Genomic DNA, 17,101 nt, shown 5'->3' with positions numbered 1-17,101 from the left:
AAAACAAGAGAGACAAATAAATTAAGGAACCCGTTCGTAAGCGAAAGCGGTAACTCGATGAGCCTGACGTCTTGTTCGAAATCCGTTTTCCGTGTTATACGAACATCCGCCAAAATTCTTTTCCATTCGTGGCAGCGTCTCGACCCCACGAGGTGGTCGGAATTCTTTAAGAAGAGGCAATCGCGGCTCGGTTTCGACGATGTGTGCCCACGAAAACCATGGCAGTGGGGGGATGCCAGTCGAGTTTTCACTTGAAACAGTACCAACTTGATTGGCGGAAGTCCAGAAGGAAGGGGTTAGACTCTCATATATGTTCGACCACGCACCTTGCACAACCACTTCGTGCCCGTGACACGCGGTCCAAGGATATAAAAAGCGGAAGGTCGAGTTCGAATTAAAGAAAAGAACGGAGAAGGGTGAAAGACGGACAGCGAATGAGCCGTGATATCGCGTAGTGATAGTGTCTTTAGAAAAAATTATCTTATCGCATCTTCGCCATGAGGATAACAGTGTCCATCTTCTTGCTCCTGGGACTCCTTCTCTGCGTTCAGGGTGAACTCGTCGGTACCAAGGAGGAGGATGAAAGTTTCCTGACCTGCGTGTTAGAGGATAATTCCGTGGCATGTCTAAGTACGAGGCTAGGCAGGAACCTCGATCAAATCGAGATGCAAGTGACCGGCAAGAAGAGCGAAACACCGATGAGTGCGGTTATCGAGCAGGCCGGCAATTTCGTGGCCGAAGTCATCGACGACGTGCAAAATCCCGGAAGATCGGACGAAGTCGCGGAAACCGCGGATGCCGGTGACCAAGGTGAGAATATTGCGAGACATATTGCCTTTAGCGCGTAATTAAAGTAATTTATCGCGTGTAAACGATATATTCGATCGATCAACGAAGAAATAGACAAAGCGCATCGAGCCTCGATCGACACGTGGAGCGCATGATAAAATCAACCGTGAACTTTCCTCTGTGCCGAGAGCACCGTTAAAAAAAGTCGCCTGACATTTACCGACTTGCTTAACTCGAACCTCTTTGTCTTATCGAAACTCGCCTTAAGATTCTTTTCATTACCTTATCCGCGGATTTTCAAAGTTCACCGATTTCCTTCGTTCGTTTCAAGTATTTCTTCTTGGCGAGCCTTTGACTCGGTACGCGCGAGTTCGGACGAGGAACGCTGTTGCAACGGAGAACAACACGGGTGACTCACTTTCGTGAATGAAGCTTAGAAAAAAGCCGCGGTTGCTTTTGAAACGATTATGCGAAAAGTAGAAGGAGGACAGACAGGCAGAGTACCCCGACTTTCGAGTTGCTAGCTTTTGCGATAAACTAAACGAACGAGACTAATTACATTTGCACAGAATAATATTTAACGTTCGAAGAAGCTTGTTAACACGGGAATGTTAGGAGACAAGCTTTGCTCTATTCTGGCAAACGCATCGAATACGTGTCTTTAGGTCACCAACGATCGCTTGAAATTCAACATCCGATATGTCACCAATTTCTTCTCTCAGTTTGCACATAGTTCAATGAAGCGACTTGAGTAAATTTGCTCTAACGGTACGCCGCTCGTTATCTTCCTTGTCTTTTCGAGCAAATCGTAGCTACGAAATTGAACAATTTGACAGACATCGAGGCAATCTTCTTGCTATTAAAGCAAGTATCGTATCGTTGTTCTGCTTTTTTAAAATGACGTATTCTCTTTGAAGGACCGTGGCGTATTTTTCTTTCCGTTGTTTTTAAGCCATTAGAGTAAAATTACGCAGTCCGCAACAGTCGAAAACATCTAGGTCACTGGACTCGTTCATCCCAAATTATTCGTTACTCCAATTACATATTCGTAACTTGTCCAAAATGTTCTTTCTTCCGTATTCGTTGAACGTGGACACGTAGCTTCGGCGTAGAAGGGAGAAGTGAATGAAAGTAGAGGTTAGCGAATTAGCAAGTAAATCTATGTTTCCAGCACCTTGTTATACTTTTAACCTCGACAACGATTCGCGGTGGTTCGAATCGCGGCCATCGAGTCGACCAAAGAGAGTGAGTTCGCGGTAAAGAACGAGTCAACCGTTTCCATAGTTTCTGTGTCGATTCGCGCGCCAATCGTGTGCCCACGCGAAGGAGAAAGGCCTAGAAAAATCGATCTCGTAATTATTTGAATACAAATTTCGCTGATATATCATAGATCTTCTTTTTACAGAATTACTAATAGCTAATTATAGCTAATGATTAAACGCGAATTGTTCGCGTACTTATGTGAAATTTAAATACGCAGGAATGTACGAAATACGCGTAATATCTAGAAACAGAAAAAATAGCCAAATCAGAATACTCGCTACGATATTTAAAATGTAAAATAAATTTCCATTTCCGCTTCTTCGCTTACATTCAAGACGGAAAAGTCTACCAACGATATCGTCGATATAATCGATTCTTTACGGCTGCAATTAGAACGGATTCGGCGATTTGTATTTAAATCCATCGTGAAACTTTGATTACAGAGGAAGCACGTGGCAAGAAATATGGAAAGAAGAAAAAGAAGCAATTGCAGAGACTCCTTGGTTTGATCATGCTGTTCAAGGCTAAACTCGGTCTGCTACTTCAATTGATCTCAACGCACTTCCAGCTCAAGTTCTTCTTCATCGCTATCATCACCTTGATCCTCAACGTTGTCAAGTTTTGGATGGATCTGAAAAAATCTCATCCGTCTAAGGTCATCTATTACGAACACGCTCAACATCAACACCATTACGATCACGACGATCACGACCCTAGTTACTGGGGACGATCCTCCAACGATCCTTCTGCTCAAAATCTCGCTTATTCCTCCTATGCTCCACAAAATCCATAGAGGCTCGAGCTGGAAACGTCAAACTCTAGTTTTTCAGTGACGAAAAAGAAAAAGGGAAAAAAAAAGAAAAAGATAGTAGCACCGAGAACTAGGTGGCAGAAAAATCTGTCGCCACGATTATTTTCTCCGCGCTCAGGTTTCTAAATAATTACTAAAGAAACCGTTGATCGTTGTTTGACACGTAGTCGCGTAATCTATATTTAATCTTATATTTATATCAAACTATTTATTTTTCTATTTATATTAAAACAAAAATGTCAACGACCCGTTAATGCGCGTATTATTTAGGAAAATTATCGCGTCTCCTCGTTCATGTACCTTTCCCCGAATCGCAAAGCATTCGATAGAGGATCCATTCGCGTACCAAAGTCCACTTTGCGTACCTGCTGTCGTATATATTCTCACGCCCCATATGTTAACTGATATCGTTAAATGACATCTGTAAGAATCGTACACTCAATAAATTATTTTCATAATAATTCGCATTCTGTCGACTTTTCTACCTTGAACGAAGAACTCTAGGACGAGAAGGCCATAAATTCGAAGACGACGTTATAATACCGAAGCGAATCGTAGATCGTAGATCGTCGATTTATCGACGGTGAATAAGAAGCACGTAAGGACAACCGAGAAAGCTTACCGAATCGACTTACGACCTTCTTTCTCCATAGAGTGGACCAGCCTGTAGCGACCAGCTTACGTATTCCTCGACATCGCGCCGTGGGACATGCGACAGGAATTTTCAACGAGCGCCAATACTTTCGGGCTGTTCACCTTGCCGTGATTTCGATCGACCGATAAATACGCGAGATTTCTTCTCCCCGCAGCTACGTTGTATTTATTTTATTTTTCCCCTTGGCTGAAACCGAAAGACCTCGATAGATCGGTTCGTTCTCCTTTTCAAGTACTTCGTATTAAAGTACCTTCTGTTAGTCGTCAAATTGCGTTACATGAAAAGTTGGAAAATTAACAATGCTATGCTACGTTTCTACATGATCGATAAAGAAAAAATAATGATAATCTTTTTAGCGATAATTCAACAAGGTAGATAAGGAAAAGGATTAATCTTTGCGTATCGGTATCGCTTTAGATTTCACTTTGAACAACGTTTGTGTTTCTAAATAAGTTATAAAAAAAAAATCTATGATCTCACCTACAGCTTAACAAGGTGGATAAAGGAGTCGATAAAGATATCGCTCCATACGACAATTGTATTTCTAGATAATATATAAAAACGAGTCTATAATCTTTTCAACGATAACGTAATAAGACCAGATAGAGTGTCCTTGTTTACGCGAAAAAAAGAAAAAAAAAAGAAAAATGCATAGACGAATATACCAGGATGAATCAGGATATATCGTGTCTGTCATGGTCAATGACCAGAAACGGACAGAGTTTCGTAACCGGTGGGACCCCCGTGGAAACTTAAGTATTCACGTACCGAAGAATCGCCCGGTCTCGGTGCGACCTTTAGCGAAAGACGAGGCCCGGTTCCACTTGCCCTCGGTTTTTGACGTCTAGAACCTCTTTTCGAAGCTCTGATTGGACTGCGGCCAACGAGACCACCGTGTCGCATCGAAATCATCGAAATTCGTGAGAAGAGACGCTGAAATATCCTTCCGCCGTTCATTTATAGAATTTCTTCGCGGACAGGCTACGTCCAACTTTTTCTTAATCAGCTAACGAAATTCGATCTCACTTAGCGGCAGCTATTTTCACATTCCACCGCATTTGCATCCGTCCTTCGAGTGGATACGTCTTCGGGATATTCATAGAGAATTCTCCGCACCCGGTTTCTCTTCGCGAGAATATCCTTCCCTCGACTCTCGACGGGAAAAGCTTCTCCCTCTCGTCTCCAAAGGGCATATCAATGACCGTTTGATCGACTCGCGAGAAGAACGATCTCGCTTGCTCCTCCACAGGAATATCATTCTGATTTTTACCGTGGCCGCAAGGTTCGATGCGTCGAATCGCTGAATGGACGTCACGACGAATTTTCAATCCAACGATGAATATTACGCGAAGCTGACCGAAGGAATTCGTCGTGGTTACACGGGTATCGTATCACTCGGCACATCAACGGGGAAATTTGCATCGGGCCTTCGAGGATGATGTGGACGTCTGGATGGTCATTGGCAGACCAAACGTGATAAACTTACTAATTTCTGCCTACCGAGAATTGGCCATTCATACAATATTCAAGATCCTTACACGCAAGTCACTATATAACACCCTTCTACGGATCGGATCACCAGTCTTCTCAGGATTCTCGATACATGCAAGACAAAGCCCGATACGCCTTCCATCCAGTGATCTAGAAGAAAGCGAAAAACGTTTCATTCATCATGATCCGACCAACTTGTTTAATCGTATCGCTTGCTGTCATCTTCGCCATTGTTTCGGGTTTGCCGCAGCAACCCAAATCTAGGAGACCCGTTCCAGAGTTTAAGGTTTGTTCTGTAAAAAGAAAACGTTACACCGTGCTGTTGATGAACGTACGTCTTCTAATAAATTTAATCTTTTCTTGGAACGCGCGTTAAATTTCAGAACAAGACTGGCGGCTTGGAACTTCCGGACAATGCGACGCTGATTCGGGACAATATCGTGGACAACTTCTCCTGTCAAGACAGAATTTATGGATATTACGCCGATATGGATAACGATTGCCAAGTTTTCCACGTTTGCATGCCGCAGGCTAGGGGATCGATCAGATGGAGCTTCATCTGCCCCGCGGAGACCGTGTTTAATCAGGTGAGTGATTATTCGAATCGTTTCTTCCTCTCGGTTACTAACAAGCCGATCATTCGTCTCGTTAGGCAACGTTCGTTTGCACGAAAACGGAAAACTCGATACCCTGCGAGGAGTCTGAGAAGTTTTACAATTTGAACGAGGCGATTGGCAAGGAGGTGGAGGAAGAGGAAAGCGACATGGAGCACGCCACGAAAGAATCGGACGTGGAAGCGATTTCGAAGAGACCAGAGACCAGGACGTCGAGAATCTTGAACCGGAAGAAGCCGTCGCGAAAACAGTGATTTTTTGAGACAATGTTCGCGAAGAATGGGCTGTGCGTGTGGTAGAAGAGACGAAATTCGTGGACTGTCAAAAACGCAAGATCAACCAACTACGTTTGCTTGTCTGAAATACGAATGAAACACGATTTTATCTAGTATTTAAGTATATGTGTATTGCGTGTTTAAATTATGATAAAAATATGATATTAAAATATTAGCTAGAGATTGTGCGTAACTTTATTGTATAGGAACGTGTTGGAGTAATATTGTAAATTTGTGAAAGCCTAAAATTAGAAAAATATTGAAATAAAGGAGTTGAAGCGTCTGCAACAAATTTATTGTATATAGTGGTCGTACATGTAACTAATACTGCTATCTTCATATTTATAATTAAGCAATCACGCGCGGAAAGGAGTTACACAAATGTCCCAAGCCTAGATAGAAACACAAACTACGACGATGCGGTAATAATCAACGGAAAGCAAAGATTAACTTAATGGCTAAATAAAACGTCGAAATTATTACGTAATCATTACGAAGCTAAAAAACGTTAACGACGACATTTCCGTCAAACATTTATTTACAACGATTGATATGTTTCGATATTGGTCTCTCGTGGCTTAAAATAAGTCGAAAATAAATTACGCAATATAGAAGAATTAGTACTGGACGCGGTTACTGTACATTAACGAAAGTACGAAAAACATAAAAGAAACTAAAAACACACACGCACACGTGCAAAGCGGCTAGAGAAAAATCCAATCTCTTTTTCTTTTAAATTCAGGTAATATGATACGAGATGGCAAAAGTCACCGATACGAATCGGTAAATCTTCGGCTCTTTTTCTATTTTGTATCTTTGGATAACTAGCCATTATATCGTGGATAGGCGGTGCCTATTCCTCCGTTCATAAATTCCGATAAAATAATTAACGACAATAATTACGTCAACTTTCGTGCCCACACACACTTTCACATTTGTCAGGAGAAACCTAAAGCGCGTATCGGAACTCTGATTCAAGTACATTTCAGTCGAAAGAAAGATAATCAAAATCAACCTATGTACACCTCTGATCTGATCCTATACCTGATAGCCACTGGCCTCCTAGTACGATTACGCGAATATAATAATTATAACAATAATAAAAAAAATAATATTTAGTACTTAAATAATTCACTTACAGATATAAACCAAAAACGAATGACGATACAAACGTTCGCATCTTTAAGAAACTTCTTAGAAGAAGATCAAGCCATTCATCTTTTATTCGTATAGCGTATAAACATTTTTCTTAAATGGACTTGTATAGGAAGATTCCGAAATTGTGGAGCAACCAAAAAGCACGCACGATCGTTTCTTTCGATATTCTACATTTCACTCTGGAAAATGAGGCGCCACGAGTACGAACAAGCTTTATTCTACATCTCCGATCGATTCTTTTGCCGAAGAATCGCCTTCTTTCCGATTGCCCCCGTGAATCACCCTGTATCCGTCGATATAACGCGATCTACATATATTAAATATTTTCGACGATGTGTACCCTGTGTCGTCCACCGAGCAGGTGTCCTACGCTCCTGCGTGACACTAGTTCTCGCCAATTCGCCGTAGCAGTCTTGCAATAGCAAAATAGAGAGAAAGTAAACGTTTCATCGAGAAGAAGAACCTAATTTAAGCCTCAGAATCCACAGCTAAATCGGCTTCGATCTCCTCGGGACTTCTAAGATCGATGGCGAATCTTTTCTTCGCGTTCTTGCTTGCCATCTCAGCCATTTGGTTCTGCGCCTTCACGGTTCTCGAATAAATGTTAAAAGCGGTGGCTAAAGCGCAGGTGAGCTGCCTAGCGTGATGTTTCGATTCGCAAACGAAAGCGTGACATTCGAACGGCGAAACTCTCCTGAAATTCTCCGTTTCGCGTACAACGATCATGGAGAAGACACGCGTGTAGACGAGATCCTGAACACCGTACGAGATCGTTTCGATGGCGTATATCCTGGCAAAGTTGGAGTCTTGTTTCCTTTTCTCGATAGGCAGCAGGGCAACGCCTTCTTGAGAGACGACCAGTTTGGTCAGAGGGAGCATGGTGTTGGTCGGTAAGGCCTTCGCGGCAGCGACCATATTATCGACGGGCCTCCTCGTGTGCTTGATGCCCCAGAGGCCCCTGGCATCGTGAGAGCCCAAATATTTCACCTGAAAAGGGTCCCCCTTTTAGTCTCCCACGTGCGGCCCTATTCAGGTAACAACGAAACCTTTACCAAGACCTTGGACCTCTAACGTAACGTAACGAACGATATAAGCGAGAGTTTTAAGACCCGTAAACTTGCGTTAAGAAGATAACAACGTTATAATTTAATTAGCCAACGAGTTGAGCAGATGCGAGGTGTTACCCACTGATGGGTATGTGAATTTATGCTTTGTCCAAATAATCGAAGAGAGTTCAATAGAGGTATAAGGCGAGGTGCGAGGAAAACATTGTAAAATATACCTGGAACACCTGAGGGAGATCCGTCGAACCCTCGAAGACATTGTTATCGATGGATAGACGAGACAATTTTGACACGAGGTCCTTCTTCTTGTCGGTGGAAGAAGCGAGATTTTTGTCCTTCTTCATATCGTTCGGCTCTTGACCTTTCTGCATTAAGAAATACGACGTTAATACACAAGCGTTACGAAATATCTCGGCGCCTTTCTGTCGTTTACGACTAAAAAAGAACGATCGTCCTGTTGAAGCAAGATATATGTGAAACGGGACCAACAGTTAATTAAGTAATACGCAATTTACAAGGTAAATTGTGAAGCAACATTTTCTGTCGCTTCGTGACTCTCAAAAAAAAAAAAAAAAAAAAAGAAAAAGAAGGAAAGAAATAAATGGAACAAGAGCTTTGTCGAGAAGGAAGTTTAAAACGTCGCGTACTCACGATACTGTTATCGAGTCGACAGATTCTCTGTGTTTGTCCGGGCTTCACTTTCAGGTGATACTCGACCACGTTCGGTATGTTCGGCGGGTTGGAAACGACTGAGGAAGCCGGAGAGGATGAAGAGGCGGTCGCTGGCCGCTGAGGGACGGCGTTTCCGGTCTCGGTCGCCCCGAATAACGGCGCTGTCATCACTGATCTATGCCCACTAACCGTTTCCCCTGTCTGACAAATTTAACGAAATTTTTGGTCATTCTCTTTGCTCCAGGCCCTTTATCAATCTCTTAAAAGTATTTATCCGACCTTCTTCTCCAAATAGCTACCCTCGTCGTTTTTCGTCGCATCTTTACAATCGTTGTTAACATTTTTCAGAACACCGTCAGACCTCTTCGTGAAACCAAAGTCCTCGTCTTCCATAGCGGTTCTCGGTTCTGTCTGTCCTCAGAATCTTTTCACTTGCTCCAAATCGGCCCTGTTCGTGTCACCGTGATCCTTTAATCACACGCAATACAATTAGTGGAAACGATACGAAATATCGAGCCTCTCAGAAACCTAATCTCTCGGTAATCGTCTCAGTTTAACTATTTGGATGCAAATTCTCGATAAATAAATAATTTATTCGCTATAATAAACGACACGCTTTTTTCTACTTCCCAATTTCCGAAGCCGATTAATACGGTTTCCGAGCATTAATTAGTGAATCAACGCTGGTCGTCGTTCCCCGTAATCGTAACAAGACCATCTCGTTATGCCAAACAAAGTGCAAAGCGTAACTTTTACATATACGACGTATGGAGAGCCGGGTAAGTGAAACAACGCTCGAGCAATTTCCAGCGACCTAACGAGCAGAAGGGAGAACCGACCGACCCCTCGTAGACGTTATTATCGTCATCGTTGTATCCCGAAATGCGTTCAGCCGCGAAATTAAAAACGTGCTTAACGTCTCGGCTTAAACCGGAAAACAGCTGTCGCGCAGCACGTGTTGCACCTTGCGCTCCAGCTCGATCGTTGCTTTCGCTCTCTTTTCGTGCGGCCAGTTCTCGATCGTTTCGCTCGCAAATATAGAAGTCAGGCCAAACTCTGTCCAAGTTTGGAAAACGTTTCGCGCCACGTCGCTTAGGATACTCGAGGTACAAAGAGTCGTTTCACCTGCTCTATTTTATACAAAACCAGTCATTGTCCCCGGTCACAGATTTAATCGAACGAAACGGATGCGCCGGTGCACATAAAACACGATGCTATCGAGAATCCTAAATGTGTACGGGGGGCTTGGCTTTGAGCGGGCAGGAAACGTGTCAGGTGACCGATAGTCAAGTGAAAAGGGATTCGTTGATGTATTCCGTCCGTTGGTCAGGTGTGGGCATACTGTTGTTCGAGCTTACGCCGCGTTGCGTCCGCGCGAATCCGTGTGTGCAGTTACCGTTTCGAAAACGTGCGCTGGTTTCCGCGCTCCCGGGGACGAGAACGCAGAAATTCAAGAACCAAGGTCGAGTCGGAGAGCCGTTCGTGAAATTTTACTCCGGCTACATTCCTCTCTCTTTCGCGAAACCCGATAACGAACTTTCCATAAATAGAATAGAAGAAGGAAACTCGTACAAGCAAATAAAGAGCGATACGCGAGCGAGTTTAACCGACTCGAGTCGAGAATGCCATAACGTCGGTATAGCGCGACAAAAGCTGGACAAATTTATTTTTGGGCACCTTGTATGTTGCTCGCGCCTCTACACCTGTCGTCCAATTACACCCGCGTACAACGCTAGAACTGTTAACGCGCGTGTTCACGTACCGGGTGTTCTAAACTGTATGCGTAGTCTGACGCCAATGTAAAGAAACTGGTTCTTATGGCAGCCTAGAGAATATTCGATAAAGGCGCGAAGATTTATTATACGATTCGAAGATATCTATGCAAAGAGAAGGAAGAAGTATGGTATTAATAGTAACGGTATCGTTCGAGAACGAAACGAAGCTGCAGATAGTCACTGATCGTTATTACGGTTTTCCAAGATTTCCGTTACGCATCGAGATATCGGACTTTATCAATTCCGCGACCGAGTAAATAAATTCTTGAACATCGACGTCGAAACGTACACGATCGTGAAAGAAATTTGACGGAACGTCGTTGCTCGACGCGGGAAATAGGGAAGGAGAGGAGTTCCCTTCTAGCTTCGAGTTCACGAGAGGATAACAACGATACCGGAAACGTCGGTGGATGAGTGTCTGACCGGAAGCTATTATACCCGTGTCACGAACGAACTGCAACGGCGCGCGTCTCGCGCTGTTGGAATTTAAACCATACACTTGGCTACATTTACTCTTTTTAGTCGCGACAATGTCGCTTTATTTTAATTACGCGTTTAACGCGCCACGTATCTACCAATTAACCGATATTAAGGACGATAGCGTGCCAACAGATTTCTCGTTATCGATCCGAACGAAACGAAACGATACATCGTAACTCATCGCCGTTCCCTCCCACGTTTTCCCACGGTCTCGCCATTCTGCGATACCACTCTTTTTCTTCGGCAAAAATGCGGAAGGAGAAGATAAGTGGATCGGTAACTATCGTAACTAGAAAAGAAGAAATATAGGAGAAAAATTTAGGCGAGATTTTTATCTCTCTAAAGATCCTATCGCCGTCTTTATCGATAATAAATACCCGTTATATATAGAGAAGATAACGAAATCTTACGATCCTCGATACGCGATCGTTTCTCTGAAGAGGATGTCAGCGTGAAACACAAGACACGAATTAAACGTTCATAAAGAGATAAGACGTAACGACCGGTGTTATCCAACGATTACGAAGGAATCGTCTCGACGATGCGGCTTGCATCGCCGTACGGATAAAACGTATACGCGTAATAAATAATAATTCGATGAATTACTTGCTGTTATTTACCTTGGTAGTTGCCGCTCGTTCGACGATCCACATCACTGAAAGACACACGTTCACCAAAAACTCTTGCTCCGAAGATGAGCGTTTCGAAGCGCAAGCGCGATCACGATACGAACGCGACTGTGTCCGGACCACTCTGTCGATTCCGAGTATCCGGAAACGTAACCGTAGATGCAGCTACCGATCGATCGATCCGCGCCCGTTCAACCGCGAAACCGTTCTAAGGATGGACCGATCTAGGATCGGCGAACGATCGACAACCGGCTGCGTGCTATGCACCGTCGCGTATACGTACGACTGAAAATCTGGGACACCGCAGCTCGCTCCGACTCGCGTCGACTGATAAAACACACGACGAGTCGCCAGCACCAGCTCGATGCCACCACGCACACGTACGTATATACGCGTCTATTGTTATCATCGAACTTTTGATAAATCTCGAGTAAGCGAGATAACAGCAATTCGCGCGCCAACAGTCACGAATAAGACAGAAATGGACTATTTGTTCGAACGAAGCTAGAAGAAAATAGCAACTTTATTTCTAATCGCAACGATCCTTGTTTTATCGAATTACAGAATTCGCTCTTGTCGCTGTGAACGTTCGCATTTCTCCGTTACTACGTTTCTTCGTTCTTCGCAATGAGATTCGAGCAACCATTAATTTGCTGACAAACAGGTGTCGCGTTACAGAATGTGGGACAGCCTCGGCCAGTCTCGTTCGAGCACAACCGGAATGAATTGTAAAACGTACAGCAACGATGTTACGTGTCAGTGATATCGTAAGCACAGATATCGATGATAAAAACGAAGAAATTGGCGAACATGTAGCTTGCGTCGCTAGCAAAGCAAGTCGAAAGACGCTTCCTAGCATTCGTTATAATTGATGTTATATTGCTTACGTAACTCTGGGTACAATAAAATCCATACGTTACCAACGGAGTGTTACGTAAAAAAAGATAGTGAAGCTTCGATTGTGCGCACATGCACAGGTACCAAGATGCGGATAAAAATCGAGATATCAATTAAAATAATTAGACAATCGGCGGACGCGTAACTAAATCGATAAGGATTTCTAACGATAGATTCGAAAACGCGTCGAGAATCGACCGATCATCGTTGCACGCAATTACGAGTTTGTCACCACCTCGAAACAGGCGATGGAAAATAAAACGATCGGATCGCTAATACGACAAACTCGATGATACTCCGCCCCATACTTTGGTTAATAATTAATTCCGTAATATCGTAATTAAATATTTAATCGGTCGACACAGTGGTAGAAACGTGAGAAAAACTTTCATGTCGCTTTTGTACGACGACAGGAAAGATGCTCGGAAGTCAACTCGTTACGAAATTACGAAGGCTTATAGCGACTGAACATTGCCGAGCGTGTGAAAATTCGGAATATAGAGTAACCGTCTGACGAAAGTGTCCATTAAAACAAATGGTCCCCTTTCGATTGCCTGTTTCTGAAAAAAAAAAAACACACGGTCTCGTCCATTCTTACCGCAATAACACCTGCGCTTTTACGCTGCACAGCATTGGAAACAGCAACGTTGAGATACGTTGCACGATAACGCGTTTGAAGCATCGATCGAACCAGTCTTGTATTAGGGAATCACCGAGAGATTTTTTAACCCGACTATAATATTCTTAATAACAGGTGTCTTAAGAAGAGAGGAAGACAAAAGTTTTCTTCTTCGTCGACGCTTGGCGTTTCCCTCGAGATACGATTGCCTGCTATTTTTAATCGTAAAACAGCCGAGCGGACCTTCCCACGAACGTTACACGGATTTTGTAATCGGCGTGATATATAATTAAGAATAATTTAATTCAAAACGACAACTATCCTCCTCTCTTGTCTTCCTTCTTCTTGTCCATTCTTCTTCTTTCACGTCTAAACTACGCGATCGTTACACAAGTGGCGTCTTGGTATTAGCCGTGGCAACCGTTTTACTTTGTAAACTACACGAACGTTTGATAAATCGCTGTAGGATATATTTGAAAACGACGCAGTATTTTGTTACTTGATTCGAAGGTAAAGTATGCGAACCGTGGCTAAAATCAGCTATGTAATACCATGGAATTTGCATGTCAATCTCGAAATGTTTCGCGGTCAGCAATTATGCGCCGCTAATTGGCATTGAACGCGCCTCGAAAATTAAGGGGCTACCGAGAAGAGGATGGAACAGACTACGGCATGCAAATGAACGATTTGATCGTGCGAGATTTCTATTTTCCGCCTGTTTAGCTACGTCGTACCTCGAGGTATCTCGATCGGAAGAAAGGAAGTACTTTGGAGCTTCCTATTTCCTTGAGAGATATATATATTTTTCTTTTTTCTTACTTGATTGCAACCTCCTGCACTTGATAAATGGTAACGAACGGGTACTTTCAATTTTATTGGAAAATCTTTCTTCGTAGCAGAAAAAATGGAAGAACTCTTGCATCTAGTCTTATCAAAGGATGTTGAGAAACAACGGAAAATCGATATGACGAATAACTTGGCCGGATACTTTAATTCGATAAGTCGCAGGATGGTGAGTGACTGATATTAGCCTGCAAGTTTCCCTCTAAGTAATTCTCGACCCGATCGTGCTCTGTCATCGTTCGAATCAACAAATTTCTTTAGAGCTTAAAAAACAAACTTCTTCGGATGTAATATACAGGAGGAACGTAGCTCGGTTAAACCTTGGATACACGGTGCGAGATAAGACCGAGTGATTTCGGCACTGGTACACGTGACGAGGATTTTCCATTCTGCGGAGAATCCCACGAAAACAAAAAACCTAGCTATCAGATCGATGGGATCGGTGAAATAATCTAGAGCATCTTCCCCGCGAAAATGCGAAAACGCATACAATGAAATTAATATTATACAATCCCACCGAATCGGTGAAAAGTATCGGATATGGTAGAGGAAAACATTCCGCGAGAAAACTGTCTGGGAGTAGCATAACGAAATTTCGAAGGAACCGGCAGGTTCTTCCCTTGGTCCTTGTAACAAGATCGTTTTCACGGTTGTAGAAGCACAGACGTTGCGTAAACGTGGAGCAACGTCCACTTTGTGTTCGAGGTGCAAAAATAACGACAACGCTGGATCGATCGTGCTCTCATAACCGACGAACGAGAGATCGTTGATCGACTCGCGTTCTTACCTATTCCTTTTCAACCCCTTTCGACGAAGACGTGCAAAGATATGCCTGAAACACGAAAAAGAAGTTGCAACCCTGACTCGAGTATGATCTTTACGACTGTTTTCACGGGTGTAAGAACACGAGAGGGATTGCGTAAGAGAAGAATCTGCGGCATCGTAGAAACGAATCCCTCCCCTACCTCCTTGGGATCTTCTCTTTCTCCGTTCGTCCGGTGTGGGAGCCCCGGAAAAGAGGGGCTCTCAAGAACCCCCCCTTGTTTCTGCTCGATCTCTAAAGCCATATATATACCACCACTTCGTGGTAGCATCCTTCGAGAAAGAAACTTTGCCCGTAACACCGTGGAGACCGAACTTGCAGGCGGAGGTCCAGCGGATCGGGACCGGTGAGTGCATTGTGCCAAGATCCGAAATCGAAACTCATCCTAAGATAAATGAACACCACGTGGAAGGACACTGCGGATTAAGGTGATTGGATCTTTTACGAAACGGTAAGATTTTATTTCCCTCCGCTTTCAACAACTTGGAAAGCTTCTAAGCTTGGAAAGTGTTCTAAAATGTAAAATCGAGAATTTGAGGAAATAAGTAGAACTTGGATAAAATTAATCCATCTTCGATCTAATTATTTCAAATTTATTAATCGACGATTTTATCCGTTATTTTTTTTTTAGATGATTTCGCGGTACCAAGTTTTGTGCGCGCTACTCCTATTAGGCGCTGTTTTGCTGTACCAAGCGATGGCGGTAAGTGACACGATTCGCCTCGTTTCCCACTAAAACCGTTCGATTCGGAGTTCGATTCGGATTCGAATTGCATATAATATATGTATATTCGGCAGGGAGTACGCGTCACGCAATACCTTTACGAAAGCAGCGCTGAATTAAAGCGCGAAATTATTATATTCACCGTACTTTCTCACGTGCAACAATGACAGAGGGAGGACGGTATCTTCTCGCGTCATCTTCGCCAAGTGGCGGCATGAAGTAATTCATTAATTAAGTCGTGTTGCGCGAGCGCGTTTTCTCGCGCGCTTCCTCGGACAAAGTGGTTCGGAAACGTGCGTTAAAATTTCCACGTCTTCCAGGTCTGTTACGATCGAATAAGATTGCGCAATGCGAGAGATGGGTCCTGGCAAAACCATCCGGGATTCCGGAATTACGAAACCGTGTGATTCGAGCGCGGATCTACGCGTGTTCATCGACGGCACTTTTATTCGCGCGTTTATCGATGGGCGATCGTGCGACTACCGAGCCGCAAGCATATTCATTTTCACCGGAAACGATGGCCGTGAACGCGGATCGAAACGCAAGGGGACCGAATTTTCAATGCCGTCGAGCCACCAGCCAGAAAACTGAAAATGATTAATTAATCCGCCGATCGTTATCGCGTTAACATTCACGGTACGCGATTCCAGAAATTCTTTCTTCATCCTTTGAAGAAACCATCCAGCCATTTTGCCGTTATGTAACGCAGAATTCTTCGACATCCAGTTTTTTCGGTCAAATCGTCAAATTAAAATTTTACGATTATTACGTTCATTTCGTACGATGTACGCATCCGATCGCAGCCGTTACCAGGTTACAGAGGATTTTTTAACACCTCGTTGCATATCCAGCGAGACAAATTTAACGGTTATGTGTTTTCTTGCGCGAGGCAAGGTTCGATGATCGTCGAGCAAAACCCTGACCTACCCTAGTTTCGCTGGCGGTAACCGCGCCATGGATTACGGGCGTGCTTTCTTGCCAGGCGTCGAAATCACCCGTCACGTCGAAAGGGTGGAGGCAGTGTCTTGCGGTTGCGCGCGTGTTAGTGGACGGGAGATCGAGTACAAAGGCACGGAGATGCGCATCCGCTTGCGGGGAACAATGTAACCCGACTTCCGGTCAAACATCGGCACGTACACGCACTGGACTGGCTCGATCCGACGTTGTGTCGCAACAGCCTCTTTTTTTCTTCTCATTTCGACCGATAGCCAATTGCGAAAAAGATCGCGCAACGAGATTCCCCTGCGATCCGCCGCGATTTAAATGTTGTTTAAAGGCTGCTTGGATCATTAACCCTGTGCCTTTTCCTTAACCCCTTTCGCGTTTTATCTTCGTTGCGCGATCGAACAGTTGGATAGAAATTTTTGTTAATGACCTAACAAGCGCTCGATGCATCGTGCATAACAATTGCGCTACGAAAGGAAGCGCGACTTATAGCGTGCATCCTCGTTCGGTCCACATTCCATTGTGAGAAATGATAGATGATGAAAGCTGTCGGTGATGTTTCGTCACAGTCCCA

The 17,101-nt window shown here is 43.8% G+C and overlaps 4 protein-coding genes and 1 long non-coding RNA gene across 7 annotated transcripts in view; 3 read left to right on the top strand and 2 right to left on the bottom strand.

Annotated features, from left to right (window-relative positions):
- The first annotated feature begins 350 nt into the window (after positions 1–350).
- Positions 351–3,324, top strand: LOC126923143 (uncharacterized). Its single transcript, XM_050736312.1, has 2 exons — positions 351–810; positions 2,496–3,324. The coding sequence occupies exons 1-2, from the start codon at positions 498–500 to the stop codon at positions 2,843–2,845; spliced, it is 663 nt and encodes a 220-aa protein (XP_050592269.1). The 5' UTR covers positions 351–497; the 3' UTR covers positions 2,846–3,324.
- LOC126923165 (uncharacterized) lies at positions 3,252–4,922 on the bottom strand. The gene is made up of 2 exons (XR_007713065.1): positions 3,349–4,922; positions 3,252–3,284 (listed from the first exon to the last, which is right to left on the bottom strand). It is a non-coding gene; the product is annotated as an uncharacterized LOC126923165 (long non-coding RNA).
- Positions 4,923–5,070: 148 nt separating this feature from the next.
- LOC126923148 (uncharacterized) lies at positions 5,071–6,190 on the top strand. The gene is made up of 3 exons (XM_050736320.1): positions 5,071–5,295; positions 5,393–5,596; positions 5,662–6,190. The coding sequence occupies exons 1-3, from the start codon at positions 5,191–5,193 to the stop codon at positions 5,875–5,877; spliced, it is 525 nt and encodes a 174-aa protein (XP_050592277.1). The 5' UTR covers positions 5,071–5,190; the 3' UTR covers positions 5,878–6,190.
- The window catches only part of LOC126923134 (uncharacterized), a 26,133-nt gene continuing 15,203 nt past the window's right edge, over positions 6,172–17,101 (bottom strand). The window contains exons 1-5 of one of the 3 annotated variants that reach the window (XM_050736279.1): positions 13,172–13,652; positions 9,072–9,260; positions 8,772–8,993; positions 8,339–8,485; positions 6,172–8,043 (exon numbers count right to left, since the gene is read on the bottom strand). In XM_050736279.1, the coding sequence (XP_050592236.1) occupies positions 7,525–8,043; positions 8,339–8,485; positions 8,772–8,993; positions 9,072–9,185 (1,002 nt within the window). In that variant the 5' untranslated portion in view covers positions 9,186–9,260; positions 13,172–13,652 and the 3' untranslated portion in view covers positions 6,172–7,524. Of the gene's footprint in view, positions 8,044–8,338; positions 8,486–8,771; positions 8,994–9,071; positions 9,261–11,667; positions 13,130–13,171; positions 13,653–17,101 lie in introns of those variants that run through there. The other 2 variants (XM_050736277.1, XM_050736278.1) reach the window with 2 other exon arrangements.
- The window catches only part of LOC126923154 (U-scoloptoxin(01)-Cw1a), a 3,112-nt gene continuing 1,122 nt past the window's right edge, over positions 15,112–17,101 (top strand). The window contains exons 1-2 of the mRNA XM_050736325.1: positions 15,112–15,309; positions 15,490–15,561. Coding sequence (XP_050592282.1) covers positions 15,490–15,561 — 72 coding nt within the window. The 5' untranslated portion in view covers positions 15,112–15,309. The remainder of the gene's footprint in view (positions 15,310–15,489; positions 15,562–17,101) is intronic.

Source organism: Bombus affinis, chromosome 13, assembly GCF_024516045.1.
Source record: "Bombus affinis isolate iyBomAffi1 chromosome 13, iyBomAffi1.2, whole genome shotgun sequence".
Lineage (NCBI taxonomy): Eukaryota > Metazoa > Arthropoda > Insecta > Hymenoptera > Apidae > Bombus > Bombus affinis.
This window is presented reverse-complemented; position numbering and strand designations above follow the sequence as displayed.